The sequence below is a fragment of the Melanerpes formicivorus genome, unplaced genomic scaffold (genome assembly GCF_026170545.1).
Source record: "Melanerpes formicivorus ecotype bairdi unplaced genomic scaffold, bMelFor1.0.p_v2 SCAF_19, whole genome shotgun sequence".
In the NCBI taxonomy this organism is placed as follows: domain Eukaryota; kingdom Metazoa; phylum Chordata; class Aves; order Piciformes; family Picidae; genus Melanerpes; species Melanerpes formicivorus.
Window position 1 is genome coordinate 9,493,250 of NW_027142371.1, and position 26,290 is coordinate 9,519,539.

Here is a 26,290-nt window from a genome sequence, read left to right on the forward strand (position 1 = left end):
GCATCATGAAGTGTCTCCTCTCTTTTCCACCCCCCTTTGCCTATGAATCCAGTTACCCTGCTGTTTATTGTCAGTGGAATACCAAATGCCATAGAAATCCTGTTTGAATTTGGGCTCATTTGAATGCTTGAAAAAATGCACACCATAACCATTAGAGTCAAGAATGTGCATCCCTTGTTCCAAACATGTTGATTTTCAAACTGGATGTTTTCTCTCATATTTACATGAAGATAGACATTTAACAACTGCTAGTCCCTTACTATCATGGTGCAGCCAAGTCACAAAGTTCCTTGAACTTTCAAGCTCCTTTCTAAAACAGTTTTGTCTCATTTCACTCTTTGTGGTAAAAAATGTCTACAAGGAGTATTCTTGCTTGTCTGACAAAAAAACTTCAGCCATCTCTCCCAACAACAGTGTATTCAGAACCATTTATATTCATCTTCACTTGTGCCAGCAATCAGAGACTCACAGAATGGTTTGAGTTGGAAAGGACTTCCAAAGGTCATCTGGTCCAGCTCCCTACAGTGAGCATGGACATCTTCAACTAGATCAGGTTACTCAGAGCCCTCTCCATCCTGATCTTGAATGCTCCCAGCTATTCTATTTTAGCTTAAATAGCATTTTCCTCTCATTCCCCATGATATTATAGAGAACAGCCCCTTTGTCTCATTCCTTTTGGTCTCCTTTATAGCCAAACATTCAAGTCTCCTTTCTGTCTGATTTTGATCAGTAAACCTGACACATCACTAGACCGCTGAACAAAAATGGGCTGCCAGGATGTCCTGTGTTTTCTCGTGGAATATTCAAGGGAATAGTCAAAGTCTAAGATTTCCTACTTGGCCATTTGTGGAGAGGCTGCTCTGTTATACCACACTACTTGGTGCTACCAAGATTTGGGTACCTATTTAGCATATTCAAAGACAGGTATACAGGTGTCCTCTGGAGATTTTTACTGTGGAAATCTGGGTGCCTTTTGGAACACAGGCTCTTGTAGGTTAATTTAAAAAAAAATAGCAGCAAAAATCATAACAACAAATTCACACCATGTAAAATCCAAAACCTGCCTAAGTGATGAATTTACCTTTCTTTTTATTTTAGAGGCTGAGGAAGAAACTTGAACTGCATTACATCTGTTAAGTTAAAATATAAACAAAACAACAAACAAAGCTTAGAAAAAGAGAAAAGGGAGGAAAAGTAATAATTTTTCAGCTGTGCCTGATGGGGTTGTGTGGATTTTTTTTTTTTTGGTTGTTGTTTTTTTTTTTTTTAAAACTGTTTGCAAATCTTCAGTGTAATGGTTTGAAACCCAGTCGTGTCATTTCTTTACGCCCACACACAGAGCTGCAGTAGTGCAGACACTGTAGCAGGCAAACCATATTACCAGCATCGGCCATTAAAACTCTTCCTACACCAAGCGTGGGCTGACTTCACCCCCTCCTCGCTTCGCACACACCCCACCACCCACTCGTCAATTTTCAAATGCTTAAAAAAACAGAGAAGAAAAAGACACTGAAAAAAGAAAACAGGATGCTGCTTTTGTTTCAACGCTGTTCCACAGACCTGAACCTCTCCACCTGCCTGTGAACTGGCCACCTAAAGGTTAGCAAGTGTTTTGTTATCATTTTATAGAGACAGAGATGTAATTAAATTCTAGATGGTGAGGCAGAAATTTGGAAGTTGATTTCTTTTTTAAATGTGATGGTTCTTTCACTTAGCAATGACAAAGATTCCCCCCCCCCTCTAAAACACAAGGCATTTTAGTCCTGGCCCCACTTCTATATTTAAGAGGAATTTAATAAGATGTTTTTTCATCATTTAGTCCAGGCTCCTAAACTTTAAAAGATGGATTAGCATTATTATTTTTCTGTTAGAGCAACCTGTTGATTACAGACTGCTGGCTGGAGGTTGTTAACTCTTTCCTAACAAGGGAAATGCACAGAAGACAATTTGATGAAAGGAGACAAGAATGGAAATAAATAGAGGGGGTTAGCTTTTTAAAAGCACTAGCAGTAGATATATTTGTCTTAATTGTGAAGCTACTAACAGTGTTACAAAACCAACAGATGTATTAGATATGTTTCTTTTTAGTCAGAAGTGGTGTAAACTTAAAGACATAAACTAGAAAGTAGCTCTCATGACTGGGGCTGAGAAAAGTAACAGCATAAGAAGAAAAATGGGAAATATTCTGATGCAAATTGCATGATGAGATTAAAAGGGTCAATGCAATGTTTGCTAACACACTAAAATACGTTTTAGCTAGAAATGTTTTCATTTTAGATTGTTTTCTTTTATGGATATTCAAGAAAAGGCGAATAAAAAAGTCAGCAAACTGTATAGTAATGATCTAAACAGCTGGTGCTGTTCTAGAATGAAGGAAAGTTATTACAGGTCACATTCTGAAGAGGTTTTCATACTGTATTCAGGTACAGTGTTTGCCAAAATAATTTTGGTGATACTACACAATCATGGAAGTGCAGTGTCACAAATGCTTGTCTTAAGGACATAGTACAAGAATCTCAAAGCTTGATCAGCATGTTTTCTAGCTGCTTTGCACTTTTATAAGAAGCAGGGCAAAACTTCAGGAACAATGACTTCCTCAAAAGTAGCAAGGTTCCCCAAAGTCAGAATTTGAGCAGGAAATGTTATCACTGAAAGACCAAGAAGGTTTTAGAAAATTAGGGAATTGCATGTTTTCATCCTAATTGCTCAGGGGACTGTGGCTTTCAACTTTGTTAATGAGGTATGAAGCAGTCTGCACACTGCTAGTGGAACTTGCAGTCTTGTAAGATCAGATACATCCTTTAAGAACAAGTGAAAAGGTGAAGTCAGTACTTCTGTTGTGAGACCTTTCAAGGTATGAAGTCAAACTGAGAAAAGAGCAAAGGCAGAAATAGTTCTTAAATAAATCAAGACTAACAGTCATTTCTGGGTTTATCAGGAAATACATCAGTTCCATTTTGCTAGTCTGAACTGAGGACTAGAAAGCAGCAGAATTAGGGTACACTCAGAAACTTTTCTATTAAGCAAGTAGTATTTAAAGTACTCGCACAGGATTTATTCCAGACTTTATGCTTCACTATTACTTTATTATGCTAATGTTTCAGTAGGAGTTTTGTCTAGCTAGTCAAAGTTCTTCATAAACACTGTCACCTTGTGCTAGCCATCAGTGATAGATTAGCAACTGGAAGTGAATACTCTGGTGTCTCTGACTTCTGCTGACAGTAAGATACTGAAATATTGTGTGCTGTTCTCGGCATCATTGTCCTCATAAAAATAAAATTAAAAAGAAGAAGAAGAAAACAACAACAACAACAAAACAACCAAGCAAACAACCAAAACCCACCAAACAAACAAAACCAACTAACAGTCCTAGAAGGTACTTTTCATTTAAGTTTGTGAAGTTGATAGGATATTTGATATCTATTTCCTTACTGGTACGGGACACATGCTTATGGGTGCTTTCACTCAATCACACCTTTGGCTAAAACCCTGTAGGTATCTTTGAGGGATGCAGGGCTGTAGACACCTGGGAAGGAGCCCTTTCCACAGTTTCTTGGTACCTAGAAATATGTATCCATAGTATCTGATTTTACCTCCTCAACTCCTGCCTAAGACATGAACTGAGAACGAAGTGCAGTATAGCACCACATATTCCCTACTGTGTAGTACCCGACAGTTGGCTTATCTTTATACATAGTTAAAATAGACATTTTGCTGTATATTGAGCCAGCTGAAGTTAATTGGGATTCTGTGAGCAAGGTAGTGTTTTGAACTTTAATGAATATAAGTAATCTTGCATAAAGATTCCATCTTAGGAAGCCACACTCAAAACCAGATTGGTTAAAAAAAGGAAAACAAAACCCACTGAATTTCACATTGAATTAATGCAGGTCCTGCTGTATTGTTCAAATTACTCATAGCCATTACAGCAACCTGTTCATCCATATAAATGGGAAGACTCATAGGATGATGAGGAGTCAGTCTGATTTCAGAGTCCCTTGTTCAAGATTTAGAGACTTTTAGATCAAGCTTGAAAAGGTTCTGCTAAGCCCTGAAATGTGTGATAGTGGCAAACATTCATGCAGTCACTTGCTCTAGTTGTAACTTGCTATATTTAATTATTGCTTTTTTAAGCCTCTCAGGAGAAGCAGCTTGCTGTTTTAGCATTTAGGGTTTGATATGTTACAGAGTGTTCTAAATAATTAATTGTAAAACCTCATATATGTGATTACTAGTTGCAGCACACCATTTTAAGTAAGTGTCCCTGTGAAGTAACTGTGCCTTAACTGTAAATAGTAACAGTCAGTTTCAAAGTGGAATAAAATGTAATGGACTTCAGATATGTGATAAAACTGAAGAGAAACTAATTTTGACTGGTTATGTAAAATGCCCATCGTCATCTGTTTGTGATTTGATTCATGCCAGCATTCTATTCTAAGATGTGCATCTTTTTTTTTGTTGTTCTTTTCTTTTTTCTTTCCCTCTCTGTTTGTTGACTGTAGCATACAATAATCCTCCAGATCTCACTCACATATGAGAATCCATTCCTTTAGGAAAGTATCTCCCAGGAGAGCTGAAACTAGCTACTGCATGTAGTTTTATCCATATGGACAGAATGAGTTTCTAGATGAGAAGCATGAGTCATTGTAAAGCAGTTCACAATGTCAAGTAGTTTTCTAGATTCACTGATTTGAAGCATTTGCAGTGCCATTACCAATTACTGGGAGCATTTCAGGGTATTACAGAAACTAGAAGGATTTTAAGCAGCAGTACTAGGCCCTGGTAAGAGCTTTTTTCCCGCTTCCTGAATAGCTAAATGACAGGCAAGGAAGAATAAGACAGAAATATTTCTCCACTTCCCAAAAATAGGGTTCAGAAACAAACTAAAAGCAAACCAAAGGCAAAACTCTCCAAGATCAACAAAGCTGTGTAGAATGAGAACCCACTGACACCTCTGGCATTAGTCTGTCATCTCAATTACTGAAAGGAAGAGATTCCCCTAAAGTGGATATTAAACAATCCCAATACTACAGTTTCAGTGCTATCCAATTTCTGAGACACAGGCCGCAGCTACCTGAACATGGTATATACTCATGGTGGGAAGATTAAAAGCTACATCTTCCAGGATGGAGTGTTCCTAAGGAATTTTCACAGGCTAGATATGAGGATTTTGTAAATTTATAGGGAAGGCACATTTTGGGAACTTAGCCTAAAAGCAGTGGAGGAAGCAGCCATTCCAGCCCACATTTTAAACAGGTGCTTGCATAAAGAGCATCTGTCCCCTAACAGGACACCTTCGTTCTGCTGAGTGCTTTAGCTGAGAACTCTTCATGAAGTCCACCCAGAAATGAAGTCTAAACTCTGAAAACTGTCTTTTCACTTCCCAGGACTATCCCCTGTTCTGTCCTCCTACATCTTTTCACAAATACTAGGGAAGTTTGCTGAGCCTGACATAAACACCTTTTAGTATTCTTGAAGTATTTTCCCTCCTTTTTTCTGCTTTCTCCCCCCACTAGAAGCTGGTGGACAATAGCTATGTTGTTTAAGTTTAGCATTTGATATGCAGCCAATGTCTTCTCTCCACCATTGCTTTCTTTTCCAACCCATTTTAAGAGAGCTCTTTACTGTAAAGTTATAAGCAAATTACCTTTAGGGGTATAAAGAAAAAAACTCAGTGTGTTTCACTGAATCATACAATTGAGGACAGTGTACCAAATGCCTGCATTTTGAAGACAGCCAATTGTGTTTGTAAGTTCCTACAAGAGTAATGAGAATGGATACAAAGAAACACAAAGAGATTGAAATGCTACTTCATTTTCTTCTGTTTCATCTCTTCCTGTTTTCTGAAGGTTGTTACTGTGACACCAAAGTTTAAAAAAAAAAAAGAACCAACTTCCTACTTCTGATCTGTTTCAAGCCTTTGTCCTCGTTTCTCTTTGCTTGCATCAAGTATTGACAGAAATGAGACTTCTTTTGCTGAAATGCCTGCCTCAATAAAAGGTATGTGAGCTAAAATTATTTACAGACTAAAGAGAATTCCCCTTCTGTATGCTCTCTGGTATTATATTTAAGGTAGGGATCACAAAAAGCTTTTAAAAAAGGCAAAGCCTTCCAGTATAATATTTGTGTGTGTGTGTGTGTGTGTGTGTGTGTGTGTGTGTGTGTGTGTGTTCAGAATGCTGAAAAGCTGTTTCTGAGTGTTTACAAAAATAAACTAACTCTGTCATGTCTTCATGTCTTGTAGACTAAAACAGGGGATTAAGCACTGTATAAACTTAAAGAAATGAGGCTACTCTCAATGGTGTGTTAAAGTTGTTCAAGGCCCTGTCCAACCAACCTCGACTTGAACACTTCCAGGGAGGGGGCAATCCAAGCTGATTATAACAGTGCTGATGAAGCAAAAGAACCTTTATAAAGTATATTTGTAATTCAGGAAAAAAATATAGAGAAAAGAGGAATGCACTGGATTTTAATGAATTTTTTATACCACTCCCCTTATCAAAATACTTTATATACAGAATAAGGCAGTTTCTGCTACACTGCTTTGTTGTCTGAATCCACTTTTTGACGTTTCAGTGTTCCACAGACATACTTACAGTGCATACCTGAAGGTAAAACTAGGAACAAAAAAAGCCAAACTCTTTAAGTAGAGTTTAATTCACCAGTTTTGATATCTTAAGAAACTAATTTAGAACATTTTGGACTAGCCATATCCTGTTGTTAGTTTTGGGTTTGGAAATTTTTTTCTTACCTAATTAGGATCAAGTTTTTCTACTGGTAGCTTGATGTTACAAGTTAAAAATTGAGCTCATAATACCAGGTAGAAGTGCAATAACAGAGCCTGGGGAATAATCAACATCAGAAGTTTTTCTGCTTTAGGTAAGGACTACCCAGAATTAGCCTTGGGGCAGAATTAGTTTGAGATAAACTATTTTGGTCAATGTACAAAGAAATACAGTGGCTTGTTCTGGATATAAGTGACGGATGTGAAAAGCATGACTGTATTCACTGCAGTAGAACACAAGCCACAGAAGTTTCACTTAGGAAGAAAGTCTCTCTTGTTTGCTGTGGAGAGCAGACAACTGCCACAGCTGGTAGAAATGTATTATTAAACTCTTAAAGTCATGAAACTGTGTATCACCATTTATCTTGTTTAGCATCAGTTAAAACTTTACATTTTCTGCAATCAGTTAGCTGTTTTCAGGGTAGAACATTACAGAAGTGATTCTCAGAATTGCACTGCATTTTAGGCCCCAGAAACTTAACAGAATAAAGAGCATTACACAGAGCCTGCTGCTTTGGTACTACCCGATGCAGATTAAAAAATTCTGTCTGCTGCAAGTCCTACTTGCAAGACTGGTCTTGAACTGCATCAACTTTGCATGTGCGTGAAGATATTCAAAGAGAGTTTGTGACATTGGACCAGGCTTACTGGGGTGGAAATGTAAATTCTCCATTTCCAAACTTCTCTCCAGGGGAAGGAAGAGAGCATAGGTGTTTTGTCTAATGTGGTACTTGTTAGATGTTCTAGCTACATGGTATTCAGACTTCAGTCTCCTTCAGGTCTTGTCTCTGCAGCATATTTTTTCCCCTCAACTCCTCTTTATTTTCACATCTTTGGAAAACTACTGCATGCTTAGTTTAGGAGTATCACTGGGTCATGTTTTATCACTTGCTGTTGCTTTTATTGTATGCTGTGTTTAAATTGCTATAAATAAAAGTTAGTGTATCACTTAAGAACCCTTATAAATGGACTTGAAATGTCTATAGCCTCACTTTGCAAATTAGAGAAATCCATTTTTATCCCATAGTGTTAACCACACTGAGGAACACAGATAATCACTTTTCCTTTAACTACCCATGTTATTTTACCATTCTTTCCTCTCATAGCCAATAGCTGTATTACAAAGCTACAGAAGTGATTGTTCCATGTAGAAATCTCTGAAGCAGACAAGAAAAGTCATGCCTGATAATTGACTTTGATTTATAAAATTCAGGAGAAAGGAGCAAAGGCAAAATCTAACACATTGCTGTGGACAGATCAGTTCATTTTACAGGTTGTTTTCTGGGGTTTTTATTACATGAAAATATTAGGGTGAAGACAAAGAATCCCATCAGGTACTGATACCCATCCCCTATGTGGTGTAACCCTGAGCTCACTGCTGTTTGGTTGATGTCTGCAAGGCAGAGACAGTAACAGTCTTGCTCATGACCAAAAGGAAAGTCAGAGAACACACGCCAGGGATTCTGTTGCTGGGTTTTGCTCCACTTTTCCAGTTCTTGCAACAAGCAAAACAACTCAGAGAGAAACTGGAAAGAAGCCTTGGCTGTGAAACACAAGTTGCCAGCCAGCAGCAAAACTTCCAGAAGTGATGTGGAGTGAGGAGCACAGAGTAATAGTTACTGGGTACACTTGTTTTTTCATCTGATGTGAGTGATAGGCTGTCTTTTTCAGTTGTGAAGTAACAGAACTTCTCTTGGATCTCTATCCAACTTTAAATTCACTTACCAGCTCTAATTAACTGCTCTTAATCACCTGCTTTATTAACTGCTCTAATAGTAGCCAAGGAGTACTCAAAACCAATTACATTGAATTTGCCACTTCTCCTTTATGTGAATTATTTGCAAAGCCCTCAGTAACTACGTGCTACAGAGAATTTGCTTTGAATAACAGGATCCCCAGATGTGTGTCATATGAAACTGGTCTCAATTTCCAACATTTCTGAGGATTTTTTTTTAACTTTTATTTTAATTGTATTTGTTTCCCAGTAATAACTAGCTAATAAAATGACTCAAGGAAGGTACAGAAACACCACTATGGATTATGAAGTAAGGCAACAAATTGCTGATTTATGACTGTTTGCACAAGGACAGTCTGTTGTTCCTAACAGCCAATAGATACAGAGCTGTGAGTCCAGCTGAATAAAAATTGGAATAAACATTCAGCACCTTCTAATTTCCACCTAGGCTATAATTACAGGAGGTTATGCTGATGCCTCTCATCAGCTCTTCCAAAGACAATTTTCACCTTGTTTCAATAGTTTTCTAGCTAGTTTCTAAGAAAGAAACAAGACAAGACATTTTTTTGTTAAAATAAGAAGTAGTTTGGACCAACGCTTCCCTTGAATATATGGACAGATTTTGTAAGACTACATTCTCCTTTAGCAAAAACTGTGCTACAAACTGTTTTAATCTGTCATTGAAAGCATCTAAAAATAATCAATATGCAATAATATCACCCTTAATTAGACAAAATTAATTTGGTCTACACAAAAGACAGGTTTAATTTATCCCTGTGTTTTGCTATGATGCCACCTTTTCTGTTTTGTACATAGTCATGTAAATGCCACTTGCAAAACAGGACATCAGTTATATTTTGTTCACACATTTTCATTTTGCATCACTTGTTGCAGTGTGTTTAGCCTTAGCTCACTTAAACTGGGTAAACACAGGTAGTATGCTGCCATGATTGGTGTCCTTTGTTTGGAATAGGATGCCCAATGAAGCTGTGCAGTTTTTATCCTCAGAGGTTTTTAAAACCAGTCTGAATAACACCCTAAGCAACCTCATCTGGCCTCAGTGCTAACACCTTTGAACAGGTGTTTGGACTAGAGACCTGCTGGTCCCTTCTAACCGTAATTGTTTTGTGTTTGCATATTAACATTTATTAATGTAAATTATTAAATAATAAAAATGGTATAAGTATGTAATGAGACTATGGTTCCAGAAAATTAAAATGGAATTATTTCCTGGGAACCTCCATTTGCAATTCAGATACTCAGACTTAATTCTAATGCTCTAGGTATTAAGGTTTTAAGTTCAAGGTTCAATGTTGTTTACACTGTGCTAAACTTTAATTCTTACTTATGAGATCAATATAATTAGAAAATTAATTAGTTGTTGTGTGTTTAATGCCTGTATATAAGATCTGTTATATACTTAACTGCTAACTTTTCCAGTCCAGCAGATGAAAGTGTTTGTTTTATTTTGCTGTCTGAAGATTCCTACTTGTTTTTTTTCCCCTCCCTTGCAGATGCATGAGCATATGGCAGATAATCTTTGAAATGGAGGCACAGAAGCAGCCTGGTTTTACAGCTGCACTAGCAGATCAACCAGTTCCAAACTCTCCTCTTCAGCCTGCACAGGGTTCTTCAGATGTCAGTCAAGCCAGCGTGATCCCTCAACAGGAACAAGCCCTGTCCCAGCCTGTGTATCTGAAAGCTCTTACCATACCGCTCTATCAGCCCGTCCAGGCAGGATGCTTTCAGCCACACAGCCAGTTAGTGACTGGCAGGAGCTGTGTAAATCTAGACAGCAGTAGCATACCTCTCATCCTGAACCCACTCATTCCTTCAAAAGGCACAGATCAGTCCCAGTCGGTTTTTCAGAAACAGCTTGGGCAAACTCTAACATTGAACATAGTGAGCACTTTACCGGTTTTATCATCACCAAATCCTTCTGTAAATGCATCTATTGGAAGCCCAGGCAAATCAAAAAAATCTGGGAAGTATATCTGCAAACACTGTGGACGAGATTGTTTGAAGCCAAGTGTCCTTGAGAAACATATTCGCTCTCACACAGGAGAGAGGCCCTTCCCATGCACCGCTTGTGGTATTGCATTTAAAACTCAAAGCAATTTGTATAAACACAGGAGAACTCAAACACATGTCAACAATACCAAACTGCCCTCAGACTCTGACAACAGCAGTGGATTGGAGCAAAATGAGAAATCGACAGACAGCATCACCTCACATCAAAGCAACAACCAACTTAGTAGCACCTGTGAAGACAAGGGGATAGAGATGGAACAAATGAGTTCAGGGACCAGTGCTGGAACAGACACTAAGAAACTTCTTAATGACCTTTCATTGCCAGCAACAAGCAATTCAAGCTTTGCTTCAGAAAATCAAGAAACAACCAATCAGTCCTATAGTTCAAAGGATAATAAGGAGAGTCCTGAAAGAGAACCTCAAACTTTATCATCTCCAGGAGCTTTGCCAAATGGTCAGTGCCAGAGAAAGAAGATGCAGGAGCAAGGAGCTCCAACTACCAATAAGCATATTCAGTTGCAAAGGCAGCAAGCAACATCTCTGGAGAAACAGTGGGATTATAAACCATTTGACTGCAAGCTGAAGAAGTGTGAGAGCACTGACTCAGGGTATCTGTCACGCTCTGACAGCACAGAACAACAGATGGCATCATCCAGCCCGTTGCACAGTCTCCATGAACACAGCGCAGAACTGGAAAATGAAACTGCTTTCAGCAGTTTAAGGAGTACTTCCAGAAGCAGTGCAAAGCTGGATGTGGCTGACAAAGCTACAGCCTTGATGCTAGAGAAAAAGAGGCTGGAAGAACACATTTCAAAGCTTATTTCTCATAACAAAAGTGTGATGGATGACACTCAGTTAGACAATGTCAGACCCAGAAAAACCGTCCTTTCTAAACAGGGTAGCATTGATCTGCCAATGCCTTACACATACAAAGACTCATTCCATTTTGACATCAGAACTTGTGATATAAATAGGAAAAAGAATCTTTCCCTTTGTTCAGCAAAATCTACCTTTGCACCCTTAGAGAAATCCAAGCAAATGTTTTTTCATTCAGTCCCTACCCAGTTCTCCACAACAATTGACACTGTGCCTGTTACACGGAGCAACTCTTTGCCATTTGTGGAGGGCACAAGGATGGGACATGACAAAGCAGGTGGCTCGAAACCACTTTCTCTTAACAAGCAGTCTGTAAATACAGGCACTGCTGGTTTGCTGCCTAGCAACAATCTTACTGCAAGTTCAGTGGATTTTCCTAACAGTCATCCCCGAGCTCTAGTCAGACAAACAGCAGTGGATGATTTGCCACTAGGTAATGTGGCTGATCACTCTCCTCCATCAGAGGAGTTTCAAGGGAGTAAAAAGCCTGGGGCTGGAGAAATAATCAGTGCTAAAAATAAGAAACACAATCAAAGGAAGTTAAAGATGTTCTCCCAAGAAAAATGGCAGATGTATGGAGATGAAACATTTAAGAAAATCTACCAAAAAATGAAAAGCAGCCAAAATGCCAAGAAAATTAAACAAAGGGGGAATAAGATTGCAGATATTACAAGCTTCACTCCTGATTCAAATGAATCGGTCAGTGCCGCTGAAATTACTGGGGAAAGAGACAGTCTTTCCACCCTTGTGACAACAGGTTTACAGACCAGTAAATCAGAAAGCTCTACTAATGGTAATCATAATCCACAGAAAGTGTCCTCTGAGGAAATTGCAGACAGAGTAACTCACCAGATGCAGACATCAAGTTCAGGAGCTGCCAGTGCACACAGTGCAGTGAGCAAAACTTCCCAAGGCCCCAGTGGCAGTGACACAGAGAAATACACAGCTGGCCACAGCACAGTACTAGCTCCAAGCAGGTGTGAGCTCCAGCTTCAAAATACTCAGTGTCAGCTGAACACTACCAGAAAGAATGATGACTGCTTGCCAGTACAGAGCAGCAAATGCAAAAAACCAAGCCCTGGGAAAGAATCCAGTACATTTGAATCAGATCATAAAAGCACTTCAAACAATGATGGAAACCATAGCAGGGATGAGGAAGCTGACCAGCATGCCCTGACGCCCCTGTGGGTCCATTGCAATGACAGAGAAGCTGCAGGGAAACCCCAGAATTTACCATCAGAAAGAAAAAAGCTGAAATTTGAAATGGATAAGACACAAAACATTATTTCAAAGTCCTACCCTAGTCCCAGTAGTGAAAACAATGCAGCAAATGAAGCAGAGAGAGTCTATTGCACTAGGACTCAGTGTCTTTCCACAGCACCAGTGAAATTCCCCAGTAAGGCAGAGGAGCAAAAATTAAGCACAGAATCCACTGGAAGAACTGAGTATGCAGAGTTTATGAAAACAAGCAAGCTCCCCACAAAAGCTCTTAGCTGTAGTGATGTTAACCTTCCACATTCAGCAGGTATCTCACAAGCTTCATTTGTGGGATGCTTAAGGCCTGAGTTAAGAGGAAGTGATTGCAACTCTTTTGCCTTGCACAATGTAACAGATAAAGATGTCAAAACATGTTTTGTGAGAAGAGAGACAAAAGTATCGCTTTTCAGTGATGGTGCTGATGATGTGTCTTCTAAAATTCATCACCTGCAACCTGGTCATTTACCGCCAGTCCCACAACAAAATGATTTTTCTCCAAAATATATCCTTAAATTGTCTCAAGACAAGAGAGACCCAGATTTGTCAAGTTTGCTTAGGTCAGAACAGAAGATGACACCTTGCATGTCTGTGACAGATGCCTTAACCAACCCCCTGTGCTCTTCTAGCAGCGGATTGTTCAGTTCTTGTTCTAATGATGTGCTTTGGTCCCCTTTAAAAGTGGAAGTGAGACGAAAGGCCAGCAAAGGGGAGCTTCGATGGAACGTACATGCAAACTGGAAAACTCCAGCATTTTGTTCACCAGTCGGTTCAGAAGCAGCAAATATCTTAACCACAGCAGATAACATGTTCTATAATCAAAACTTCAGGCAGCAGGATACTGTAAGAGACACTTGGAAAAACAAACAGAACAAAATTAAACTGAATTATCAAAAGCAAACAGAAGAGAAGTGGATGAGCATAACTACTTCCTCTGCACAGACCCCAAAGAAGAAAATATGTTTTACTTCTATGTATACAAGTGGACTTTTCATATCAGCTGACATCAATGAAGAGAGAAAGGTTTTACATCATCTTTGCTCGGGAAGTGACTCTTTGATAATGACAACAGCTTCTAGCAAGGATGCAGAACCAACAGTTGTGGGATGGGACAGAGGTGGAAGTCCATGCATACTTCAGGACATGCAGCATTCTCAGAGCTCTGCAAACAACACCACATTTTTTTGTCATTCTTTTGGTACTTTTTATTGTCACACTCTCACCACCCACTGTAAAGCATTCCCACCACTACCCTATAATAATCTGACTGGGTGCTCAGGAAGTTTAACAGTATCAAGCACAAAGAGCACCTTCCCATCACTAAATGCTGAACCTCGATTAACCTGGTGTTGTTTAACAAGAAGCCTCCCTCTGCCTGCTGAGCAGAAGGGGAATGCAGACTCTGCATACTCCTCCATGCACACTCCTGACAAGGAATCTAGCAATGAATGCTCACTGTCAAAATATGACATTTCTATTTTCAAAATGAAAAATATTAGCAAGACTGTGGCATATGGCTTAACAAACAGGAGCTTAAAAACATGGGCTTCATCCTTTGCTAAAGGACAACAGATGCAGGAGGTAATATTAATAACCCTATTTTCTTTCTCAGGAGGATGTAATTGGCTGACACCCACCCCCCACACACACCCTCCACTCTTACTGGAAAAATAAAAGAATGATCAAAAGTATATTTATGGAAATTTACAGGCATTTGTCAATACAGATTTTATGGTTTATAAAATAAGTCACATGTTCATTTGATGCATGAAAAAGTGTGTGTGCTTTTGAAGCTTCTTTCCCTTGAGAATTGCAGTGGGAATGCTGACTAGTGAGAAGAGTATACTTTTGTTTCTTGATTTTTTCCCCTTATGAGTTTATTTCATATTCGTCTGTGACAGCCTATGCATTTCATTGATTTAATTTTATAGTAATATTTGAATTAGAGTAGGGCTTAAGCAGACCATTAACATCAAGACTTTATTATACTTGGAGTCAGTGACAGTGTGTACTACATCTCTCATTGTTTAAATGCATTGGAATGTCAACAAGTACTTTGTTTTCTTCCCCAAATATTCTTCACAGTTAAGCTCAGCAGCTCCTGGTGGTGCTTTCAAAAATATTTCAGAGCAAAAGAAGAAAACAGTGGCTTGCAAAAAAGAAAAACTCTCAACAAATAAACCCAAGAGGAGTCACAAACAGAAGAAGATTAAAGTCACCCCAAAATGGTAAGGAATATAGTTTTCAGCTTCCCTAGATAGAGACATTATTTTGCTAAAATGGGTGCAAAAAATGCAGAGAAATGAAAAAGTCACCCCCAAAATTCAACCTTATCAAAGGCAGAAGGAAAAATAAATCTCACAGAAAAAGCTATTCCCACACTGCAGCAGTTCCACAAAGGTAAACTATAACAGTACCAATAAGTTTACAGACTCTTCTAAGCAAAGGAGACATATACCAAAGAAAGATGATGACTGCTCAATTGGCTCTCACTATGCTTTAGACATTGTTCTTGTCTGTTAAAATTGTTGGCATTTACTTTTGTTTGTAGGCAACTGAAATACTACTGGCTTTAATCCTGTTACAGCTAAAAGCGGTGTGTGAGACCCTTTTGTCCTCAGAAGATCTATATCCTGAACTTGTATTCACAAGGGAATGCAGAAGAATAAGTGTCAAATTCTAATACAAACTACTGAAACTGTCTGTAGTTTAAAGGATCATTCTACTGAAACTGTCTGTAGTTTAAAGGATCATTTGGTCTAAATAAAAAGCAGGAAGAATTTGAGTATAAAACTGTCAAAGGCATGCTGCATCAGGCAGTGTAATTTCTCCATATTTCATGGGAGTTCATACCAGTGCAAGATTTAGCCTGCAATCTTTCAAGGGTGTGGGGCAGCAAAATGTCTCATGAATTGCTTCAATAAGAGACCCATTGTGTGTGCATACATCCCTCCTATTTTATTTCTTGACCAAAATCAGACAGTGATTTCCCTATGGACAAATCAGTGTCAGTAACTCAATCACCTTGTCTACTCTGGCAAACAGCACTGCAATTTTGAAGGATCATAACAAGAAAAATAGAGGGCTTGAGTCTATGTTATCTGGTCTAGTCACATTCTTCTAGGATGCTTTTCTGGTTTGGGTTTGGTGGGGTTTTTTTGGTGTTTTGTTTTGTTTTGTTTTGTTAAGTTTTCTGTTTTGGGGGATTTTGTGTTTGTTTTGCTGGGGTTTGTTGTTTGTGGTTTTGGCTTTGGTTTGTGTTGGGATTTGTTTTGGTTGGGGTTTTTTTGAGTGGGGGTTTGTTTAGTTTTGTTTTGGTTTTCCTTCTGGCCTTGGAACTTATTTAGTTGGTTCTATCAAATAAGTACAGAGGCTCAATTAAGTACAGGGTCCTGAAAGCTCAGGCCATACATGCCAGTAGCAAACTGGCCAAACTGTTAATCACTCAGTGCAATGTGTTTTTCTAATACACCAACCACCTGAATAAGCCACACCCTGTTACATTTACTTAGTACTCTGTATAGTGACTGGTTCTACTAACACAGGAATGGGACCTTCCAGTGCACTTTAGCGTCAATCACTGGAAGTTACTGGCAGATCCAGCTAGACTAGTGTCTATTCAGTGTGAGTTTTCTGAATATGTGAAATACTTACGCTGGTCATTGGTGATGATGAATAGGTATTATGTAAGAAGTGGAAACTAAAAAATGCCAACAACTAGGCATTCCTGTGCAATGCAAGCCTTTATGAAATATGGTTGTTTTAAAATTCATGGGATAGGAAAAAAGATCTGTTGTCTTACTGAATCCTGCTGAGGAAAAAAATTGTCCATCTCTTCCCTAAAGTTCTGTTGTTTTGGTTGGGGTTTTTTGAGTCGACATAAACAAATGCCTCCTTAACAGCAGTAAGCTGCAGTTAGACTTAAATTTGTCCAATGATATGTTATTATTCTGCTCTGGCTGCTTTTAAATCCTGCATACTTGTTTACCTTTTCAATGGTATTGGCAATGCAGGTACAGAGGGAGGCACATACATGGTTATGCTCAGTTGAAAATTACCCGACTAAGCAAGCGGCACCCTTGTCCAACTAGAGCACTGGATGCTTTGAAAAAGGGCTATTCATCACCACCCTGCAAATTTAGTAAGCGTAAGAAGTGCCATTCCCCTCAGTCAAAGGTACAAGGTAAGTATTTAGAATATTTTTTTAATGCATTGAGTGTTCATTTTTTAAGAGCATGAATGTCAGCAGAATCTCTGCTGTGCACCTGTTCCACATGGAGCTGCCCTGACTCTTGCCCTTCAGTATGTTCTGTGAGTAAAACTACAAACATCTCACACCGTTTCAGAACTGAAGATACAATGAAGTTCTTATACATATTTACATATGTGAACCTGGCAGTTAGGAGAGCATTTTAGAGAGAAATAACTCAAAACAACTTTCCACTTGAGGCCTAAATGTTTTTAAAATGGATCTTTTCCAGTTTCTGAAACAAGGTTGTATGTTTGAAGTGTGAAAATGAGTTTGGTGGGTTAATTTGCTTCCTGTGTTTCAATGATCACCACCACTGTTTCATTAGCAGTATTAATGCAAAGGATGTATATGCCACAACCATTTGGGAAGCAGGGACAATACCTTGAGTTCATTCATAGCAGATATGAACAGCTGCTACTCTGCAGGAGAGTAATGGCCAATAAAAACCACCCCAAACCAAACATAAATAAATGAGAAAGTGTATCAGGCTCAGAATAAAAATGTGCAGAAAAGGGTGAAAGCAGAAGTCAGTTCAGTGATATGCTGAGAAATGCACAGAGTTCTAGCATATGGGGGAATAAAAATTTCTTCAACCTCTTTTTTGAATAGAAATTTACCTACACCAGCAAAAAGACACATCTTGTTCCACCTCAGACAAGCCACTTTGCAGAAGGAAAAAGGAAGGAAAGAATAACTCAGGAATATCTTCCCATACTGAAGATCTAAACCATGCTAAACAAAAAGACAGAATGGATAAAAAAGTAGGTATTGTGCCTTAAGTCATGCATTCCTTTTTGTTAAAAGAAAAAAAATATTGTTAATTAAAGCTTGTATTACATTCAGCTCTTTTAAAGTTTGAGGAGACTTTGTATCACAGATTTTGGTTAAAAATGTGTTAAAGGTATTTTTTTGGCATTAAAATATAATGAAGACTTTCCAGTGTTAGAATTAGCCTTTTTAGAAGAACATTTAATCTTGCATCATTTGAAAAGGATATTTCTCATGCTTGCTGAGATCAGTTAGAGGATCAATTAGCACTGATGTCAAAGGTGTCAGTAGATGTAACACCAGAGTATCCTGTGAGAGAAAGCTTGAAATTACAAGAAGGGGGAGGGTAGTAATGGCCAAGTAGCAGTGGGAAGAATGTGTGTCCCTTGCCAAAACTGAATTCCTTTAGCCTCTTGTAGATGCCAGTGCCACTGTGGTTTCAGTGCTACTGATAGCTTATGGGGCCTGAGACAATCTGCAAGTGCTGCTAACAGCGCTGTGGTGTGCAGGGTCAGCTCAGCTTTGGAGAGTCTTCTGTGCTTATCCAAATGACAATTTTCCCCAGACTTCCTCTGGCCACACTTGAGGATAAAAGCTGCTGAACCAGACTGCTGTTACGTATCATGAGCATTTGGTCTTCATGTAGCATAAGCAGTATTGCATTTAGGAGCCCAATCCTTAAAATTATTTTTATTAAGTCATTTTATTTCCTAGATATATATCACCACCTCAGGCATTATAATATGTCTTACAGATTCACCACAAACCTTCCCCACCACACTGCACAAACATTACTGCAGTATGTATATTAAAATATCTTAATGACAAGAACATCATCCTAGACAGTACCTAGAAAAATCTAACCCCCGTCATCCATAAGTTATTAGCATGGTCTGTCACCTACCCAAGGGGAAAAAAAGGGAAAAAATACATCCTTTACTACACCTCCCCCACAGACTGGGAGGAAAAAACTTGTTTTCTCATCAAATGAGGGATGAGTCACTTGGTCTGCAGTAATGAAGAAGACAAAAAATAAAAAGGAAAAAAGAAAGTGCAAATACAATCACAGTTGTATAAATAAAGAGTGACATTATGCTTAATTACTCAGTTGATAGGAGTTCTAGTGAGGCAAATGTTTTCTACTGCTGTAGTCAGCTTAGATATCTTTGCAGTTTTATAAAGGATGAGATTGCTCTGGATTGAAGATTTTTAATATAATTTTTTCTTCCCCCTTCATTTCCACAGGACTTGTCTGGGCAAATCAGGGAACACACAAGAACAAAGTTCTCACTTCAGAACATTACAGCTCCTCTGGAAATATCGATGACAGCTCATTCCTTTTCATCCACTGTTAATGCAGCCATGCAGCAAGTCAGCAGTGATGTGGAAATCTGCTGTTTAGTAACACAACCACTGGTGCTTCAGCAGTCGGTCCCAGGCGAGTCACAGCCAAACATTCAGGGTGACTCAGTGGCATCTTTTTGGTCTTGCCCTTCTGATTTTACACAGACGGGCACAGGCGACCGACTTGACATCACAAACTCAGACACTACCGGTCCTCTCTCCTTACAACTAGAATCAGTCCAGGAAAACCTCTTAAATGTACAGCCCAAGAGTCAAAGACCTGCTACATTAGACCCAGCGCTCCAGGACTCAGGAAGGGAGAAACCTCCAACTGAAGAAAACACATCTCTGTCTGCAAAAGAAAACTCCACTCCCCGTTCCCAGCCTGGATGTTCACATTTCTTTGGATCAAAGTCAGAGTCTTTGCCTGAGTCAGTCACAAGGGCTGAATTACCCAATGTAGAACACCCAGAGCAAGCAAGCTTCTCTCAGATGACCCCTGACCTTCAGGGGAGTGCAGACAAGAACAGAACCCACCAGCAGACCAATAGCTATGTGAGGCCACACAAAACAGCTACTACTGCCTTTAAAAAGCTCCCAGTTTCTCTTAGGTCCCCTGAGTTCAACACATACTCTGCAACACCTTTAAAGACATATAAAAAGCGAGGTTTAGAGATGATGAGGAAGCAAACCAGAGTGGAGTATGATGACTCTAGCAGTGACGATGAAGATAGGCTGGTTATAGAAATATAGCAGACAGGCTGCTAACGAGAGGCTTGCGTGATGGCCTGTTACAGGAGGAAACACCATGGACGTCTGAAGCACCTTAAAATCAGATAAGCCATTCCTCTGTGCAATAGGCAGCATTGTCTTCTAAAGGGTCTTTTCTTTCAAGGACTCACATTTCTTGAAAAAATTTTGTTTGAAGCAAAGAGGGAGCTGGCACCGCACGTTAAAATGCAAGTGGTAACCATGTGTTTATGAGGGTTTCCCACACTGTCACCACTCTTACCAGCCTCACACAGCCCCCACAAGTGCTAGCTGCCATTGGCTGTGTTATCAAAAGGCTGCAGTTTTATTATTTATGACTAACAATACAGCAGCAGCAGTTCCCTCAACATACCAGCTCAGATCTCCTGTGTTCTCTTCCATATACTACTCTCTTGTAGTCACTGCCATTTGTACTGGGAGTGATACACTGGCATTAAGGGGAAGATCTGTACCCTAAGTATCCGTGATCTTGGAAATGTCTGGAAAAATGCTGATCTTTTTCCATGTTGCACAAAAGTCAATGCTTCTTCGTGACAGATCACACAAGCATGCTCTGCTTTGTGTTTTGTGCCTTTTATGCCAAGATCTACTTAAATATTCTTGATTTCTAGTTGGAGAATATGGGTGTTAGCTGTTGATATTTCCTTGTGGTAAAATTCCTGACAAGGATTTTCTCCTTATATTCATTGTGCTCCAAATGATGTAATCTGGAATGTTACCCTTTTATTGTAATCCTAAGTTTAACTGCAATGATGCTATTTTACTGAGAGTAAAGAAGCTATATGGCATAGCTTGTTTTCTTTTTTAACACAAAGTTATGTGCCACGAACCCTAAACCTTACTGGTTTCTATGTGAATAAACAGTTGGACATTTTAATATGACTGAGTGTATTTATTCCCTTGCTTGCCCTTGATTAAACTGATAAACATTAAAAAACATTTCACTTCTACATCATAGTCTATACTTAAACTTCTACTGCACTTATATGGTGCATCATACAGAGAGTTTTATGGACTAATACACCCAGGACTTTGGGATTTGCTTTACTTTAATTATGCAGAAATCAGCTTATATAGATCAGACTCACAAATCCAGTTTGCTACATGAGATTCGGTGATTTCAGATGTCTTACAAACATGACAAGACTTAAGGTCATCCAGACAGAGCTTGACCTTAAGCCACAAATAATGTTTGTCAATTTATTATTGGTACATAAACCAAAAGCAATGGTAAAATTATTCACCAGTTCCTAATTCCAATGTGTTTAAAAGAAAAAAAAAAGTTAAGAAAAAAAATCATCTCCTTTTTCAGAATAGAGAAGGAAATGTGGAAGATAATTTTCCCTTTCTAAAAATCCTACAATATCACACTGATTACACTAATAATGGTGTCAAAACTGCAACAACAACAACAAAATAATCTAAGGAATATTAGTTTAAGGAATTTTGCATTTTTATTCTCCTGCTTTACTTCTCATTTACTGAGCACTGGGGGGTTTATAACAATAGTGTTACTGCTAATCTGTTGGGCTGTGACAAGAATTTGCAGCTCAGGCATACAGAGAGCAGGTCTGTTCTTTTGCTATGCTTTATGGTGGAATTATCTCCACATACCACACAATGGAAGTATAAGGTGAAGGAAGTAACAGCCTCCCGAACTTCGCAACCTTGGTATGTGGAGCTCAGCAAGCACAGGCATATAGCTGAAGAATGAATGGCATCAACAGTGGTGGACTGCAAGGCGCTGCAAATTGCAAATTTTGTTGACTGAGTTGTAGAGCAAAAAAATAACCTTTTGTTTAGAACAATAGAGCTGTAGATTGGGACTGCAGATGCACTAATAGTTCAAGCATATTAACATTTAATGATTTTTATAGCAGTTATGCTTAATTTCTTAGTCTACCTCAAACTTGCATACCCAGATCCAAGAGGCCATATAGCAAACAGCATATTTTGGCTTTTCAGAAGATGCTGTATTCACAGAAGAACATACAAGGCTACACAGGAAAATTATTCTCTATCTTTTACACAGCAAAAGCGTCAGCTATGCAGTGAAGGATTTATTTAATTTGCAAGAACCTGAGCATCAAAGCCACATGAGGGCACTAGGCACAGAGAAAAAAAATCTGTGTTTCTTTATCTTTCAAAGTCAGCAGCAGTTCTGATGGATCATTGCTTTGCTAGAAGCAAATCTGGAATTCCTTTGCACGTGAACGCATCTCATCCACTTTTTACTCCTTCTGCTGAAGGAAGTAAATTAATAAGAAAAGCTGATCACTGATAACATCTGTATTACACCTACATCTTCTCAAATAGATTGTAAAGAAGTGGATGTTTCAGACTTTCCCTCTTTAGATATGAAGAAACTATTTATTGTTTCAAACTTTTACATTAGATCTTATTTATACTTCACTGATCTGCCTGGCTAACCCAAACTCATTCACAAGTGTGGATGAGAGGGATGCAGACCAACCAGAGCAATTTCAGAGATCACCAACAACTCCAGAGATATGCCTTGAGAAAAGATAACAGGAGTTGGCTAGCTACCAGAAAAGACAATTAAGGGAATATGCACCAAGAAGTTCATTAGAAGAGTGTGGGAAGATTATTATAATCATCTGTCTTCCAAATCCATTCTGGGTTGAAATGATGAGTTTGATTTGCAGCATATAAACTAGATATTAAGAAAAAATTCCTATTTAAGAATCAACTAAGCACACAACAAACACCCCAGGGAGATGATAAACTCTTCATCACTGGGGAACTTCAGCAAGAGTCAAGGCTATCATAGGTATAATATTATTTAGGGCTGGAGCAGGCTTTGATTCATAAATTCTTCTTGGTCAATAGCTTCCCCAAAACACAATGCCTGAAATAATGAGTGCCGCTGTGGCTGTATAAGCACTGGTGATACACACAGAGAGCTGTACCTAAACAGGTTTGGTCTGCATTACTCACAGTGTATGTCTGCTTTTGTACCTTGCCTATGTTTTATTTACACAACCAAATTTGTTCCCATTGATGAGTGTTTATATTATAATCATTTTAATGTAGTTAAGCAGCTTTGTTAAACCATTTGTTTTACCTTAAGGATTTGTGTGGAATTATGGCTGCAGATTAAGACTCTTGGCCTGTATTTTTAAGTAACTGTCAGTATTCCACTGAAGTCCCATGGATGAAAAGGTCAGTATTATTATTTTGGACTTTAAAATACTGCGAGAATTTAACAGCACACTTAAAGAGCCCTAGTGGAACCAGATAAATGTCATGTAAAAGCACATAACTTGAAAGCTGAGTCTTCCAGGAAACTGTAAAGTTACCACAGTTAGGTTATAAACCATTCTCTTATGTTTAAGACACACTTAAATATAAAAAAGTTGTTTTCCTTTCTCACAGTCAAAGCTAATATACCTATTGAATACTCATGTCAACTGCTCAAATGTGTCTTGTAATTCTTGAGTTTAGAACAACTACAAGAGCCAGTGAAACCATTTGCATATTTGTGGATCCTTTGCAAAGTAGACAGAAAGGATTCTTGTGTCAGGGGTATATATATATATATATAGGCTTTAAAAACCTCAGTATATGTCTCATTATCAGTCGCTAAGGATTGTTAGGGTTTAAAAACCAAATCCAAACAGGATGAGTCTAATACAATCAATAAATTGATCCATAATCCAGTTTAAGTGTCTCAAGCTTTGTGCATGTGCATTTGTAGCATGTTTTTTATTCCATCAACTGACAAAACAAGCAACTCAAAGTACAACACTAGACATAATACACTTACCCCAGCAGTGACCGTGAGGGTTTCAGAGTGAGTTTGTTCAGATATATCAGATTCTGATTCTTTTGAAAGAATCTTATGCTATTAGCAAAGTAAGAATTGGATAAAAGCCACGGGAGCTGTGTTTCATAAGCTACCGTGGTCTTGCTTTCCAGATGTCTTTGAATGCTACTTTGGTTCAGCAGTACTGCTGATGAGGTCAATCATGCTAGACAAACATAGACAGCTAAGCCTTTACAGACTTGGGCTTCAACATATCTTTCTGAATTACACTTAACCTCTCCAAAGCAAAAGCCTCTTGCACATTACAGATGTATTCATAGGACAAAATTAAGGTCACATCACCACCCCACTCCATTCTTTTTACAAAGAAAAGAGCTACAGCCAGTGACTATTGGGGGGGGGGGGGGGGGGGGGGAGGAGGGGGGAATCTTTCTATGGTTTATTAATCTTTATTATATATATAATATTCAGATTTTTCTTTAAAACATTCTTCTCACTCCATTCCCGTTAAACATTCCCATTCCCAAGTTAAACATTTTGGCTCACACACAGAGCTGTGGATATGACAGAGTCCTTCAGATGAGCTGCTCTTGTCCTCTCTCCTCCATAAAAAGCAGCCATTAGAGAAACTTCCCCCTCTCCATCAAAAAGGTTAATGCAAAAAGAAAAGAATTAAATTTATTTCCATAGCATGCCTTGGCAGCGACCTGGGTTAGCAGCTTAATAGGGGAAAGGGAGCCAAGGTTGTTCCTACCAGTGTTAGGAAACCACAGTCTGAGAAGAGGAATATTTCACTGGGAGGCTAAACCAGGGCTATGATAGTTAGCTTGATTCTCAAAACCTGTACGTACAAATGCAATTACAAGATTGGCACAGCTAGCAATTTAGATAGCTATGTGCACATACATGTTCATGTGTCTTGGCTGGAAGCAGGAACAGGGAAAATTACACCTCTTAAAAAGTAATTTGACCACTAACTTCACAATGCTTCTTAATATTCCCATTGCTTACAGAGAATAATTTGCATTGAGCTCCCCAAATGGAAGGCAAGACAAGCATAAAACACATCATCACAGCCTCTACAGCCCACAAGTGGTTTATATTCCAACTCATCCCTCTTATGAAGAAGTTTTGCATAACTTTGTTGATACTAGTTATGGCTTGTGCTAGCTCCAAGTGGAGAAAATACTCAAAAGGGAAATGATACAAAGGTCTCAGACCTCAAATCCCTAGTTGTCCAGAAGAATGAAAGTCAATATGGCTAAGTAAAGAATAATAAAGCTATTTCATCCTGTGCAATATTATAAAGCTTAAGAGATTATATCAAAAGGATTTACAAACTTTGATTTAAAAATAAAGACAAAAGCAAAATGGTCATTATTGTATATTTGATATGAAAAACACAACCCCTTTTTTTTCTTTATTTTCACCAGATGTGGATAGGCAGATGTGAACTGTTGGACAATAGTCAGGCAAGTGGAATTAGGGAAATATTCATAATTAATAACATGCCTGTGGAAACATGTTCTGTGCTTCAAAAAGAATTGAGGTGCTATTAGAAGTGGGAGAGCATCCTTACCCTGAAGATGCTGACAAATTTGAAGAAATTCCAAACAGGGAGAAAAAAAACGATGACAACAACAAATTGATTGAGGAAATAGATGACTTGTGCAGAAAGATTAAAGGAACCAATCTTCTGCTCTCAATTACACCAATGTGGTCCAGCTAAATTCAGTGATGATATACCAGTACAACCAGGAGACAAGCTGGACTGAAACATGATATGAATATTTGTTTAGAAATGCTCAGAGGAAGAATTCCCTTTAGGGAAGAGAGAGGTCCTGTAGTAAGATTTGAAGTGAAAAGAGTGCACAAACAGAGAAAGGTCCACTGCAATCACATCTACTAAATACTTCCTCTGAGATATTTAATGGGAAAGTAGAACACTGCCAATCACCACACAAAATAATTAGAGACAGGAGGTCATCAGAGCACCATGATTAAGCAATTCTTCTCATAGATATCCCTGTCATTCACAGAACCAGACACGATGCCTACATTCACTGTTTCTATGCCTACGTCCATTACTTCCCTCCACCTTCATTCACATAGTAGTGACTAATACATTATAAAAATTTATGCAAGCTGGATCAATTACTAAAATGTAATTACATTGCCTTTCTGTGCTAAGTCCACCAGATGTTCCACCTTGTATTCATCAAGAACATGCTGTGTAAGAAGAGCTCCTCAAATAAAAAAAAGAAAGAAAAATCAGCATTCTTGGCTTAATTAAAATGACGCTGCAAAAAAATGGGCCCGGAAGGAAAGAAATCTTACAACAGATATCGGCCTGCTGGACAACACTATCAAGAGACAGCTTCTAAGGTAGATCTCAAAATAGACACATTTGCTGGTATTTTGCTTTTGGCAGCAACAAAGCTCAACAGAATTTTAATTTAGTAACCACTAGGCAAAGATTCAGAGCATGTGCACTTATGACCCAAATGCATTGAAATTCTGCAAATGAGAATCCACATAGAGAGACAGAAGGCAGAAAAAAGGTTTGCAAACATTCATATCCTATTGTGTTCAGAGCTAACAAATGGAAATTTAGCCTCATTGTAAAATGTACGTTGGCTGCTATCACTTCAAAATGTCACAGTTCAGAAGTGTGACTAAGTTCCTGAC

The 26,290-nt window shown here is 38.6% G+C and overlaps 1 protein-coding gene across 1 annotated transcript; it reads left to right on the forward strand.

The window, feature by feature from the left end:
- Positions 1–531: 531 nt before the first annotated feature.
- ZNF831 (zinc finger protein 831) lies at positions 532–20,692 on the forward strand. Its single transcript, XM_068150030.1, has 7 exons — positions 532–1,599; positions 5,850–6,000; positions 10,034–14,261; positions 14,766–14,908; positions 16,694–16,863; positions 17,542–17,693; positions 18,946–20,692. Exons 3-7 carry the CDS (start codon positions 10,038–10,040, stop codon positions 19,795–19,797), a joined length of 5,541 nt encoding a protein of 1,846 aa, XP_068006131.1. The 5' UTR covers positions 532–1,599; positions 5,850–6,000; positions 10,034–10,037; the 3' UTR covers positions 19,798–20,692.
- The last annotated feature ends 5,598 nt before the right edge of the window (positions 20,693–26,290 follow it).